The 15385-nt window shown below is 40.7% G+C and overlaps 1 protein-coding gene across 1 annotated transcript in view; it reads right to left on the reverse strand.

Annotated features, from left to right (window-relative positions):
- Nucleotides 1–15385, reverse strand: part of MYO3B (myosin IIIB) — a 331558-nt gene that overhangs the window by 69981 nt on the left and 246192 nt on the right. Inside the window, exons 29-30 of the mRNA XM_036422089.2 lie at nucleotides 10263–10323; nucleotides 9229–9328 (exon numbers count right to left, since the gene is read on the reverse strand). Coding sequence (XP_036277982.1) covers nucleotides 9229–9328; nucleotides 10263–10323 — 161 coding nt within the window. The remainder of the gene's footprint in view (nucleotides 1–9228; nucleotides 9329–10262; nucleotides 10324–15385) is intronic.

Here is a 15385-nt window from a genome sequence, read left to right on the forward strand (position 1 = left end):
AAAAGAAAGAAAAAACACTTAAGAATTTATTACTCCTATCTTGGAAAACAAGCAAAGGTAAAAAGAACAGTCACTCTGCTCCTACCATTATACAACTGTATGTTAAAGTTGAAAAGAATCCTTTGAAATGAAACTAGGACTCTTAACTAGGCAGCTAAGGTTAACAGGGTAGTCTATATAGCATGTGTGCTGTTTCAATAATCAAGTAAGAAAAGAATTTAAAAATAAAATTACTCTTGGCACGTTTCACAGTCATGCCATCAACATTCAATTCTGGAAGCCAAGAACCCCAACTTGACTCACACATCCCCACCCCCGCACCTTGCGCTGCTTGGCAGCTGCACTCCTGATGTCCTGGGTCAACGCCAGAATCTCACTCAGCATCACAGAAAGTGCATCCTGACCCAGTGCACTCAGGAAAGCACCAGAAAAGTTCCTGCTGTACTGTCCTCACATGTTTGCAAGTGACAATCTGAGCAGAATAATGTCCGAAAACTCTCCAACTTTGAAATGTGCTTTAATAAGTTGCAGGAATGAGAATAGAGTCACAAGTCTTTCCCTGAGGGATGTGGCCTCAGGGATGACAAATGACCTCTATGGCTTCTATACAGCAGCTCTCCCAGTTGTAGCCACCTTCCTCTCCAGCCTCAACTCCTCCAATGGGGTCATAATCCCACTGCCTCCGCTGGCTGAGGAGCAGACACTGTGCCAACCTATGCGGGCAGCCTCCCTTCTTATCTTCCAGTTCCTCAAACCTCAGGGAAAGCAGGGCACCAAAATGAGTCTTTCCTTCTTGGGAGGTATCCTGCAGAGTTCCTTTAGAAAGTCACAGTGTTAAACCCAGGTCTCGGTTAAGGAAAATGGCTGCAACTGCAATCAATGTCCAAAGTACGCTGTTCACAGTCTCCAAATTACAAAATAAAGCAAAGCAAAATAAACAACCCCCAAACCCAGACCTAGTAACAATTAGAAAAATCTCTTAAGCAAAATAGGAAAGGTGTATGATTCACATAAACAGGACTAAATTAGGGATTGAATTTAGGAGTAGAAGAGCTATAATCCCTCCTCCCTCTCCTTCCATCCTCTGCCCTCAGGTCCATAAGGCTCAAACCACACACTCCTTATGCTGGCCTTGCCTACAGCCCTTTGCAGAAAGCCAAGGAGAAAACATTACTGTAATGACATAGCTATTAGAGATACATGCAAATATTCAGATCTGGTGGGATGTAGAGTAATTTTGCTTTGCAGGAGGTGGGCAGAGGCAGTAGAGTTTATAAAACAGAAATATCTTTGAAGGGTAATAATTCCTAATAATTGTAGAAATTGAGACACAGAGTCTGGAACACTTCCTTCTTCTTCTTCTACAGCAAAGTTACAAGTACCTACAAGTACAATTTGTTCTTGACAACTTCCTGAGGATTTAAATAAGACCACATGACATAAATAAGGACACTCAGTGAGTTGTTACCAAATCTGCTTTGGAAAAGAACAGCTGCAAAGACCAAGATTTTTGGATTGCATTAGTCTGCTAAGTGTCTTAGTTCACTTCCTGGCCTGTAGTAGGTGCTCAATAAGTGTTTGTTGAATGAATGAAAGAAAGAACGAATGAATAGAAAGCTATCTATATAAAGTTCCCTTTTTCTGGTTCAATGAAACATCATCTGGATGGGGTCTAGATCAAAGCTTCTCAAAGGATGGTCCCCAGATCGGCAGCATGGTATCTCTTGGGCACTTGATAAACAGGCAAATCCTCTTCTCTCCCACCTCCCCTCATCCCCCCACCAGCTCCCGCAAACTCAGTAACTATGGCATGGGCCCAGCAGTCTGTGTCTGACAACCACTGAAGTTTGAGAACCACCAGATCTAAAAAGATCCTTTGACAAGATGTTTTTCCACCTCCCCATGCTAAAGGAAAGAAATCTATGCCTGTAACTACCATCTCATCATCTCACCGAGAACAGTCCAGAGGCTAAGGCTTTATCAGACTCACTACCAATTCACTCCCTGGTTTACGGTGCATCTTGTGGCATCCAGGCAAGAAGAAAAGATGCCTCAGCCCAGTGGGAGCAGAAAAGAGGGGGAGCCAGAGCTCCAGAGACTATCCACGTGTGATAGTCTGGATAATCCAACAGCAGCCTGGAGGTCTGTGTGTGGCCTCCCCTAAGGCACTGGGTATGAGGCAGAGAAGCCCAGGAGCACTCCCCCGCGTAGGGTTTGGGTTCCATGTGCTTCCCCAACAGGAAAAAGGTTGCCTTTGAGCTCCGCAGGACGAACTGCTCTCCCTGTCCAGTGGGCGACAGCTGAGCCCTTTATGATCCCTCTGGCTGCTGTTTGGCAAACTTCTCGCAACCCCTTCCACACACAGGCAGCCAGTGCGAGGCGATTTCTGCAGCACTAGCCAAGGCTTGGTCTTGCCTGACACAGTGGTCTCATTTTTACAAAACAGTCCCTCCCGATGCGAGTGCAACTTCCAGGATTATGATAGGGTGGCCAACTTGTCCCAGTTTGCCTGAGACTGCCTTGGAGTTGGCACTGAAAATTCCATATCTTGGGAAATTCTTCAGTTCCAGAAAAATTGAGATGTTTGGTGACTCTAAGGATGAAGAGTTCCAAGGATCAGACAGCTCAAGTTAGCCTTGGGTGAACTTATGCCAAAATCACAGAATTTATTAACAAACATTAAGAAAGGTAAAGGCAAATAAGGGAGTTGATGGCGTTAGAGAAGTAGCTGGGTGAACGTGTGTGTGGCTTGCTCAGCAGTGGAGTGGACGGCAAACGGGCAGATCTGACACGAGGTGCTTGTGGCTCTCCTATAACCCAGTGCTCTGCATGCCCACAGGGCCCCCTCCGGAGGCTGGTATAGAACTGTTTGCTCCTCAGCTCCCTAAAAATGTACCACGCTCCATCTTTAAGATGAGTTATAATTAAAGTTAGTCTTAGTACGTGCAATGAATTTTACTTACAAAAAGCAATATAATTTATACACCTGTAGGCGGGACAATCCCCAAGGGCAGAACTGCCTTACTCCGGTGAGGTATCACAGGAAACCTGGGGCAGAAAATGGAAGTCTTTGAACAGGCAGGTCGCAAAGTTACACTCAAGCTTGTGTACTTTACACTAAGAAAATAGACACTGCCGAAACTGGTTTGGCTCAGTGGATAGAGCATCAGCCTGTGGACTGAAAGGTCCCAGGTTCAGTTCTGGTCAGGGGCATGTGCCTTGGTTGCGGGCACATCCCCAGTAGGGGGTGTGCAAGAGGCAGCTGATGGATGACTCTCTCTCATCGATGTTTCTAACTATCCCTCTCTCTTCCTCTCTGTAAAAAATCAATAAAATATATCTAAAAAAAATAAAATAAAAAATAGAAAATAGATACTATGCAGCAGTAAAAAAGAAGGGTCTCTTACCCTCTAAAGACAGCATGGAGGGACCTGGAGAGTGTTATGCTCAGTGGAATAAGCCAGTCAGAGAAAGATAAGTATCACATGATCTCACTCAGATGTGGAAACTAATGAACAAAATAAGCTGATGAACAAAATATATACAGAGATACAGAGCATGGAACAGACTGTGGAATCTCAGAGGGAAGCCTGGGATGAGAGGTGGGGTGTGGAGAGATTAACCGGGAAACTTATAGGCATCTATGCGTATCCATGGACTAAGACTACAGTGTGGTCAAGGCTTAGGAGGAGTGGGTGTGGGGTGGCGGGTGGGGAGGGTCAATGGGGGAAAAAGGGCACATCTGTAATACTTTCAACAATAAAGATAATTTAAAAAAAATTTTTTTAAAGTTAAATAAAGAAAATGGAGGCAAGGTACCTAACATGTGTCAAAAGTAGACACGGTACTTTGTGGCAGTTTCCTTCCTTTTACTCAGAGGGATTCCCTCAGTTACCCTCTCAGATCCGTAATGTTTTTTAACTGCAGAAAAATGTTGAAAGCCTGTATTTTAAACACAGAAAAAGAGAAAAAGAGAAAAGGGGAAGGAAAGTATGCTACAAAAATTGAGCACATTAATAATAGCAAATAAAATCAGCTTTGTGTTGAGAGAGAAGAAAGTAAAAATAAGGAGGCTCTTTAACTAAAAACCATAATGGTTGAGGGTCATTTAATTCAAGGGTAGGTGGTCCCATTTGACAATCATATTGAAGGATCTCTCTGCATTATTGTTGAGATCATGTCCTGAGATAACTAAGAACAAGAATTGTGTTGGGTATTCTTAAAGTCATAGGTTTCAGCTTCCTGGACAATGCCTCTTATATATGGTATTTCATTTATTGATGATGTTTTAGTCTATACTTAACCCAGAACCTGGAGTAATCATTTTAAAACATAATTCAGGTCACATCTGCTGAAATGCTCAGTGGCTCCCCATTTCACTGAGTTTACCCTCATTACTCAAAATGCCGACCTCCGATCAACAATATCAGCACCACCCGGAAGCTCACTGGTGTCGCAGAATCTCAGGAGCCAGCCAGACCTGCTGCATCAGGACACTGAGAAACTCGGACCTGCATCATCTGGCTCCTCACCTCCTACCACTCTCGTCCTTGCCCTTTCAGTTCCAATCACACTGTCTTTCTTTCTGCGCCTCATGTATCCCACACACGTTCTCTCCTCGGAGCTGTTGCCACGGCTATTCCCTCTGCCCGTTATGCTCTTGTCCTAGACATCCACATGATTAACTAGCTCCCCACCTCCCAGCTTCTCAATGAAGCCAAGTACACCACCCTCACCCAGTCTTCCGCACTTCTGTCACTCCTAACCTTCCTTGCTCTATTTTCTCCTTGACAACACTTTACTCTTCTAACATCCCATAAACCAACTTATACGTTATGCTTATTGTTTAAGTGTTGCCTCCTTCTGCTAGAACATAGCACTGTGAGAATAGGAATTTTTAAAACATATATTTTTATTGATTCCAGAGAGGGAGAGAGAGGTAGAAACATGAATGATGAGAGAGAATAATTGATTGGCTGCCTCCTGCATGACCCACACTTGAGGGGGTGGGAGGGTATGTGCCCTAACCGGAAATCAAGCCATGACTTCCTGGTTCATAGGTCAGAGCTCAACCACTGAGCCAAGCCAGCTGGGCAACAGAAATTTCTGACTGTTGTTCCCTGGTTTATCACCATGCCTGGTCTACTGTATGGGCCACAGCTTGTTATCAATCCCAACAAGATGAACAAAGAAATAGAGAGTAATTTAATTTAGAGTAAGAAATTTAGAAAAGTTTTGATCAATTTTATATTGACACAACACATTAGTGTGCAACTATCTAGTAAATTATTATAAAATTATCAACTGTAAATTGAAAATGAATACAATAAACCCCAAACTGGTCTTTCAAAATAGTTTGAGAAGTGCTGGCCCAGAATAGTTCTTGGCACTCAGTGTTAATAATTGTTTCTTGAATAAATAAATAGAACAAATGCCTGAGGAATACATTTTTACACAGTAAAATCAGGTAAGATCTGTGTATATGTCTGTCAGTTCAGCTAAATAATTTCACTGCTCAGAGTAGGGGCAAAGTGATTCGTATTATGCACTTCCTGGGTATGCTGTGCTTTTCTCCCCCATGTAAAGCTTAAATGGACCAATTGAGAGACTTCTGAGACTCTGACTAAGTGCCTGATGACAGCCTTTGTCCAAGCCCCACATTTGAACACTTCTTTGCATGTCTGCCCTGAGCAGAGCTGGCCTGACTGCGTAACTTCAGATTACTTAAACTCTGCCTCCTCCCACACCCCACTGGACCTGGTATATAGAAAATAACTATAGTACAGGCAGGATGTGGTAAGTACCATAAGAAATGTCAAAGGGCACTCATAAGAAATGTCAAAGGGCACGAGGAGTAGCCACTGTGGATTCTGAAGAATGGAGAAGACTGTGAGAATGAACAGGAAAGAAGGACTGGTTGGGCATGAACAAAGTCACACAGGAGAAAAAGAACACACTGGGCATGCTTGAAGAATAGAGAATAATTTGGATATTCTGAAGCACAGAATGAGAGAAAGAGATCAATAGAAGGCAGTACTAGAAAATAAGATTCGGACCAGTACAGATACAGACTTGAATGTCATACAAAGAAACTTAGACTTCTTAACACCAAGATAACAAAGAATCTGCTTAAACAAATGGGCTGAGGACCCGAATAGACATTTCTTCAAAGAGGACAAACAAATGGCCAATATACATATAAAAATTCATTAATCATCAACTTAAAGCCACAATGAGATATCACCTCACATTTATCAGAATGGCTGTCATCAATATATCAAAGGTCAAGTGTTGGCAAGGATGTGGAGAAAAGGTATTGTTGGTGGGATTGCAAATTCCAAAAATCTGTATGAAAGTCTCTCAAAAAATTAAAAATATAACTATCATATGACTCTATAATACCACTTCTGGGTATTTATCTGAAAAAATCCAAAGCATTAATTTAAAAAGATACATGCATTCCTATGTTAAGTGCAGCATTATTTACAATAGCTAAGATATGGAAGTAACTTAAGTGTCCAACAATAGATAAATGGATAAAGATGTGGTACATACACACAATGAAATACTACTTGGCCATTAAAAATAATGAAATCTTGCCATTTGCAACAACATGGATGGGAATAGAAGGTATTACCCTAAGTGAAATAAGGCAGAAATATCATATGATTTCACTTATGTGGAACCTAGTGAATAAAATAAACAAGTAAAACAGAAATGAACTCATAGATTCAGAGAACTAATGGTTTCCAGATGAGCGGGGGCTGAGTGAAAAGGGTGAAGGGATTAAGAAGTACAAATTGCAGTTACAAAATAGTCATGGGGAGTATAGTCAATAATATTGTAATGATTATGCATAATGTAAGATGGGTACTAGACTGATTAGAAAGATTGCCTTGCAAGTTATATAAATGTCTAACCACTATGCTGCATGCCTGAAAATAATATAATTTTGATGGCGAGTTGATGGTGGGGCAATAGGAATTCATTGAAGAGTATGAAGGAAGGAAATGTGATGATCAGGGTATGCTTTAGAAAAGCTCCTCAGGCACATGTGCATAAGAGACATTGAAGGAGGAAAATAATGAAGGTAGGAAGACCACTAGAGTAAAAAGAGAAGTAATGGTAATGGTGGCAAATTCAATAGAAACCATCTAGGTTGGAAGGAAGAAATAATTATGACAGGAAAGTACATATGAGCCATTTATAGCATGTCAAATGTGAAACAGTAAGTTTGACTTTATGGGTTACTTTTCTAAAGATTGTGAAAAATAACTGTTAATGATCATGTCCTGAGATAGTAGTAGGGAGTAATCCAACAAGTTCTCTTTAATATTTAGCTCAAATACAATATATGTTAACTTCCCTTGAACTATCCCACTAAAACGTAATGCTTTACAATAGGTATTTGATTCTTTATTATTCATACTTATAGATTAATTTTTCATTTACATAATATCAATAACAAAAATTACCACACCATAGACATTTTGCTATGCCCTATACTTAGTATTTTAGCTAATTTATTCCTCAGTATAATCCATCAGCTATAAACCACTACTTCCCTGACCCTAACCCTAACCCTAACCACTACTTCCTTCATTTTACATATGTAAAATAAGGTAAGGAATTTTGTAACTTTATTAACATACACAAAAGAGCAGAGGTTTGAATCTAGGCAGATCTGACTTCAGAATGTGTGCCTCTGACTAATCAATCATACCTAAACATTTTCTTTTCATATGTATTTTACAGTTACATGTATTTTAAAGAAGAATGCCAAAAGAAACAACAGTCAAAATGAAACAAATTGCAAGATGATAGATTTAAATCAAAACATACCAATAATCACACTAAATGTAAATGGTCTAAACACCCCCAATTAAAAGATAAAGATGTTCTGTTTGGATAGAGAAAAACATCAACTAAACTCTTACATAATGGATTTTGTTCTACCACAATGCATTTTCCCAAAATTTTCCTCTTTTTGCACTAATCCTACCTCTACCTCATGCTGGCCTTATTCCTGAACAGCCTGGCTGTGGGGAAAATATTCCCTTTGACAAGTTTATCACTTTCTCTATATCCATTTTAAAAGTTCTGCTATGATACACTCATCCCTCTCTTGTCTTTCTCCAGAACTTTAAGTTCCATATGGACAAATATCCACACACTTTTTTATACATTTCCCACTTATAGTACTACTTTTTCACTGAAAAAAAAAAAAAAAATGACAAGGAAGCAATTTGGACAGACCTGAGAAACTACTGCATATTTCAGAAAAATAAATAAGGCCGGCAGTAAGTTGGTATTTTAAGTTGAAAAGTTTTTTTGGAATGACATTGTCCTGAGTATCTTTTGGTTCATAAATATTTCTGATACTCACGCTTCTATTTAATTTTCCAGAAGTACTGATTTTAGCCACATATAAGCCCCCCAAATGACTTTTACCATAGACCAGTGGTTCTCAACCTTTCTAATGCTGCAACCCTTTAATACAGTTCCTCATGTTGTGGTGACCCCCAACCATAAAATTATTTTCTATTTAGATGGTCACCTAAGACCATCAGAAAACACAAATATTTACATTACAATTCATAACAGTAGCAAAATTATAGTTTTGAAATAGCAACGAAAATAATTTTATGGTTGGGGGTCACCACAACATGAGGACCTGTATTAAAGGGTCGCGGCATTAGAAAGGTTGAGAACCACTGCCATAGTCTATAGCAAATCATTTAGAAAAGGGGCCAGAAATAGTTATTTCTCAAATAACTGTGGCAAGATATTTGCATTCGTGCTGGAAGAATGGCCATGTTGCCAGGAGAGCTGACCTACTCACTAAATCCATATTCTTTACCAAGCCCTAGATGTTGGCCTTGAATAATCTGCTCCACTGAAAGCTGGTCAGCTGTTTTTTTTTTTATCTCTCCTTTAACAAAATCAAGTTTTAAGCAGTTTCTTAGTGTAAGATTCTTACACCTAAAAGGAAGAGTATGGCATCTTCTATCCATTTTTTCTTCCTTCAGAAAAGTAAACTTACATGACATGGGTAGTGGGCAAACAGCTCCCAGTCTTCATGGCTTCCCAAACTTGAAATTTGTGTTGACACTAGCTCATATTACTATCTGAGTCCTGCCTTCGAAGCAGTATTGCCCACGTAACTCACTAAAAGTGCACAGGCAGGCAAAAGGTAGAAGTAGCAAGCAATCAAACTGTTCTTCTTACCAGCTTTTGCAGGGTCTCCCCTCGAGGGACTCGGTCCTGGGCGACCCGGAGCAGCATGGCATGTCCGAGAAGACGGCAGTTCAGTCCCAGACGCCGAGTGCTTCAGAAAGACCCAGTAAGAAAAACGTTATTTTTATCCACGGATAAGACCACTTCAAGGACATGGCTTCCATTTAACTAAGGGGCCCCTGACCCTGATCGTATGGGGAGGAAGCTAAGTATTTGGGGGTCATGTTATCCGTTGCCGTGGTCTTGCATTACAGTTGAGTGGAGGTGCTCTCCTTGGGGACAAATAGTAGCAAAGTCTTGACATCCTTTACTTCATTCATTTACTTTTTCCTCTGAGCACATTAACCTGGCCCCTTCTTTAATTAATTATAGTCCAGAATATAAAAATAGCTACGTGCTGATTTTCTCCTCTACTTAACGTTTATCCCTAAGAAAGAAAAAAGAAAACCTATAGGAAGGTATTAATCTACTTAACATTTCTAAGTACATCATCCAAAGGATTTTGTTTTTTTAATCTTACATATGCTCAGCAGAGTTACTGGCAAAAACTGTACATTTTCTTCATTTCATCCTTTCAACATCAAATAGTAGGCAGCAAAAATTGGATCAGACTTCAAAGCCTGCTGTGGGCTCCAAGTCACAGAGAGACGCCTCCATTTCACATATTGAATTCAAGCAGGATATCAAAGTGCTACCAAAGAACCCCGGGTCCTTGCTCAGAAAGAGGCTCTAACATCTGTAGAGAGTGGAGTGCACAGACAAATCACCTCGGGGAGCGGCTAGCATTTATTCTCAGCAGCGAACTCCAGGCTTTTGATTCTCTCTTCACTGTACCTCCCTGTCTCTCTGCTGAACCAAGTTCTTTAGTGAGCTAGGCTTTTGTCTCAAAGACTTCAAAATATCACTAACAGTTCCGTGTTCAGATGGCTGGACCGAGCAGCCAAGGACAGACTTCAGACCCAACTTGGGATGAGTCTGAAATAAAGATACACAGTTACTTCGAAATTGAGACATCCAGCTGCTACCTTATTTGGATATCCTGTGGAGACATCATACTCTTTTGGAGAACTCTGGGCTTGTGAATGCCTAAAAGCAAAAATAAAAGTAATCATAATTTTTAAAAGGCTTGAAAATGATAATTTAAAAAACCCCAATAACTTAAAGAGATCGGTTCCATTAAGCTCCCAGTGCTTCCCATCCCAGCCCTTGGCTAAAAGGGATAGTGTTGCTCCTACATCCTCAGTCAGCCTGAGATCCTAAGACCCAGGAAACTGCCCTTTCTAAAACTGTGTGACTGAATTCGGTGTATTTTCTATCAGGCTTTTACAAACGTTACCAAGAAGCCAACCAAGTTAATGCCAAGCATGCACTGCCCACCCAGCACATTGATCACGTTGTTAAAATAATTCAAAATAGATTCTGTAGTCAAATAAGTCTGGGAAATGCTGAGCTGAGCAGAGTTGAAGAGCTTTCCTTACTGCAGGCATGGTTTTTTACATTATCACATCATGTATGGATTTCTAAAGTAGAGTGGGAGAGTATGCAGGGTTTCCTAAACTAATTTGACCAAGAAACTCAAAAAGTGATAACCTATTAACATCTATTAAAATACTTGTTACTCGGAGCAAAGTTTGGGGAAAAAATCAATTGTGCCGCATTTCCAATCTCTTGTAATTGGAACACATTGTATCAAGTGTGATAATCATCACACACTGTTAAAACAGAAGCCAGCTTTTACAGTTCGTTTCAGGGGGACCCAGCAGAGTGGGAAGCTGACGAGGGGGAGGAAAAGCTGGGTTCTGAGCCCTGGCCTCAAAATTCTGGTTTCCCTCTCTCTCTCTCTCTCTCTCTCTCTCTCTCTCTCTCTCTCTCTCTCTCTCTCTCTCTCTCTCTCCTACACATATACATACAAAAGCAAAATTTGTGACTGGGTAAATTTCTCCAGTATTCTGGGTTCTAGTTCTCCTCATCTATAAAATGGATCGAGATAAATTATTCCTTAGGCCTCTTTCAATTCTATACTAATAATCGTATTCTTTATTTAAACTGACAAACTAATTTTCTGATAGCAGTTCATGAATATTACTTACCTTCCATATGCATCTACGTACAGTAGATTATAGCAATAAGCCTATTTTTAAAATATCACATCAGTACCTGAGGAGAGAGGACTATACTGACATACTGATCTGTGCCTATATTTGCTTATCATATGTCTCCCACTATGGAATGCAAGCTCCATGAAGTCAGGGACTAGATTTGCTTTATCAGATCTGTATCAGCACCTAACCCAGTGTCTGGTACATGGTAAGTGGCTCAATAGTATTTGACAAGATGTTGAATGAAAACTAGAATGACTAGTGGACCTCCAAAATATGGGATATGAAGATTAAAATTAATTAGCAATTATATGGCACTCCATATTTTAAAAATGCTTTCATATCTCTAATAAGAATTTCACGACCATTTGAGCTAAGTGCTTTAATTGGCCCTATCACATAGATGAAGAAACTGAAGGTCAGAGAGAGTGAGGAATTTGCCCAGGGATCAAGATGACTACCTGGTAGAGACAAGACAATGACACCCTGTTTTTCTGACTACAACCCTCCGCTCTTCCTCTGAACCATGACGCCTGCCCTTTGGTTTCTGTGCATCAGCCCAAGGGACTCATTTCTGTCAGTCTAAGTAAGCTCCCGTGGCTGTGGGGCCCCTACAGGAAGGATGGACTCTGATATCCTCTAGGAGTCCTGTTGAGACTTGGAAAAAATCTAAGGAAGAGAGTTTGATTGTTGAATTACTATGGGGTCTCCAATTTCTGCCTTTCCTGCACCAACAAAGAAGCGAACCCCTTAGGAACTCCTCTAGATTGCATGGCTTTTCAGGATTCAAAGGCCAGAGGCCGACGCTTCCAACGCTCCATTGGAAGTCAGCTCATCCGTTTGACGCCCTCCTCATTCAAGCCTTTGGGAAAAGCTAACGCAGCTCAATGTAATGCCTATATGTGTTACTTGGTTTGAAAAGGTGGAGGAGGGGAAGGTAGTTTCCACAGGCAAATAGATGAGAGAATAGTTGATTAAACAAAGTGAAGCAGGTTTCTTTCCTGAGAGGCTTTCCAGAATTTTTAATTTAATAATATGCACAACAAAACCCCTGAAGAGGAAAAAAATGGGCAGCATTTCCCAGATGCCATTTCAACAATGGAACCTTTCTCCCACGGAGCATGTCTGGGGCCCACTGGTTCTTATAACACATCTTAGGAAACATCGATCTGGGTAGTGCTTATCTGAAACAAAGTCCAATTTGCCTTTAAAAACGGTATAAGTCAATATTCTTCAAAGTCTGACTACTTGAACTCCGCAGCAGTGTCATGTGGTGTGTTGCCATTTGCCTCCGAGACTTGAGGCTGGCAGTGAGTGGATAACGCTTTCCAGGGAACCACAACCAAAATACGGAAACGCACCACAATAACTGGAGTACATGGCACCAGGCACCTGGCAAAGCATGGGAACATGGATAGCTCATGTGATACTTCCAGCAACCCTGTGAATTGATTTTATTTCATTTAAATTGAATCTAATCAGAGCTTTAAATCTGATTTGCCATTTACCCAAAAACACAGGTATAAAGGACACACTAAGACCACAAAGAATCAAGCAGACAAATATAAAAGGTGAGCTATTTTATGAGGACAATTGGCTTGACCTCTTAAAAAGTCAGTGCCATGAAAAAAGGGAGTGTTGTATACCAGAAGAGGTTTAGGGACATAACAGTTGGATGTAATGCAATGTTCTAGATGCAAAGAACATCTTAGAACAATTGGGAACATTTGGACGATAGACCGGTAAACAAATGATATTAAGAAACTGTTTGCTTTAAAAACGTGATGTTGTCTTGAATCTGTTGGGAAAAATTTAAAAAACACATGCACACAAGAAACACTGTCCTCGGCCTCCATTGGAAATCACATGCTACACTGCAGAAGCAGTGCCTCTGGTTATTGAAGGGCAGTGAATAGCAGGTAGCTGTTTGTCTATCAGTGCTTCACTGCATCGTTCTAGGGCTCCTCCAGCCTCTCTGAAGCCACAACTGAAGTTTCAAGCATACTGCCTCATGGCCTGGCTGCTTGGCTGCTCGGCCAGGCCACAGTCAGTTCATTGAACCATGGGTTCTAGGGGAGACACAAACTCTCAGTCACTATTGAGTTCGCTTCTGCTGGGCGTCTGCCCTGAAAATGTCCCCAAATGAAATTCATGTCTAATTCCTTCTTTGGAAACCCTGGTCCCAATGTGGCCGCATGAGAGGCAGAAAGAAGGCTGGCTTCTGAGAGCAGGCTGCTGAGAATGCCTGGCATCCTTCTTCTTCTGCAGCAAAGATCCACCAGGCCAGCTGGCTTGGTCATGCCGGGCTGGCGGCACAAGGCAGAGTGCCCAGGGACTGGGTCTCAGCGTTGCAGGCTCCAAAATTCAGTTTGCCGGTTTGGTGAGGGGTCATGCTTTTGGGGGGAGCTGAGTTACACTAACTAAACACAAAAGAATATTTGAAAGGTAGAATGCCAGTGAGTGATTTTTATATTGAGCACAATCTGGACTATACTTCCCCCCTCACTGGTTGGCTGACATACTCTGGAGCATGAATTACACATCAAATTATAACAGAGGAAGCAGGGTGCTCATTGAGCTGGTCTTGTGACTGGCCTCTTTAACTTTAGGGTTAGATATCAATAACTTTTTTTCTTGGATAGGAGTGGAGACACACTGGTTTTTCTCTGGTTCTCCGTTTCCTAAACTTCATCTAAGTTTCTTGGTGCAATTTTTATTAACTTTGATAAAATTTGCAACATTATGCCTTATCTTTGATCAATTTTAATTTAAAATGGCTTCTAGACAAACTGAGAAAGCCATTAGTCATTCACACTTGAAAGCATATTCTAATTTTGAAACAGGATAGGTTGCAGCTAATTCATTGTGGGTTGATTTTGTTAGTTTCCCTGCTGTCTCCAGATTTGGGAGTCGTTATTATATACTCGCATCTTGATAGCCCTGGGAGAAAGGCTCACCAGCATAACCAAGCAAATTTGTTCCTGCTTCTTTGATAGGTCTGAAAAAATACCATGTACATGGAGCTCTTAATAAGAGGTAAATTTCTTATTCCCATGAAGCAGTGGTTAATCAACCCTGCAAAAGGTATGCTCAGACCAAGAATTTTTAACATAATAGGAGCCCCTTGAATAGCAAGGAAAGCAAGCTTTAGTTTTTTTTTCTTTTTAATATATTTTATTGATTTTTCACAGAGGGGAAGAGAGAGGAATAGAGAGTTAGAAACATCGGTGAGAGAGAAACACCAATCAACTGCCTCTTGCCCACCCCCTGCTGGGGACGTGCCCACAACCAAGGTACATGCCCTTGACCGGAATCAAACCTAGGACCTTTTAGAGGCAGATTAAGTTAAGCCGAGCTAAATCTGCAGATACCCCTTGACCACTAGCCTGCTGACTTTTTACTTACCTTGTATCTACTGAGTTAGTAACAAGCCCTTTGAGATTCTGAATGATTATGAGAATGATGTATATTATGTGTGCAATATAACATCCTCAATAACCTCATGGACACTATTCACTCATTCCACAAATATTTGCTGAGCACATTCAATAGGTCTCCTACTGTCATCGGGGATATAGCTGATCCAGGATCACTAAGCTCACAAGAACCTACATTCTAGGTGAGGCAGATAATAAAAAAAATAATCACTAAGTAAATATGAAAGCATATTAAATAGAAGTGCCAAAGATGAAAATTAAAGCTGGGAAGGGGTATGGGAATTGTTTAAGGCAGCATCTGCAATTTTAGCCTAAGTGGCTACAGAAGGTGACATCTGAGTGAAGTCCATAATAAATAAATGGGAATTGATGTCTTTGAATATGTTTTTAATCAAAAGCTCTTAAAGGAGAAAAAAACACTATGTGTATGGCACACAGAGGTCAGAGGGCTGTTGTCAACACTTGGTAAAGGTTTAGCAACACATTTCATGATATATATTCATGATATACAAATACATATTCATGATATATTAATTCCAAAGAACTTGGATTCCCAGATAAAATACAGGACACCCACTTAAATTTAAATTCTAAGTAAGCAATACATAATTT

Source organism: Pipistrellus kuhlii, unplaced genomic scaffold, assembly GCF_014108245.1.
Source record: "Pipistrellus kuhlii isolate mPipKuh1 unplaced genomic scaffold, mPipKuh1.p scaffold_m20_p_7, whole genome shotgun sequence".
Classification (NCBI taxonomy): Eukaryota; Metazoa; Chordata; class Mammalia; order Chiroptera; family Vespertilionidae; genus Pipistrellus; species Pipistrellus kuhlii.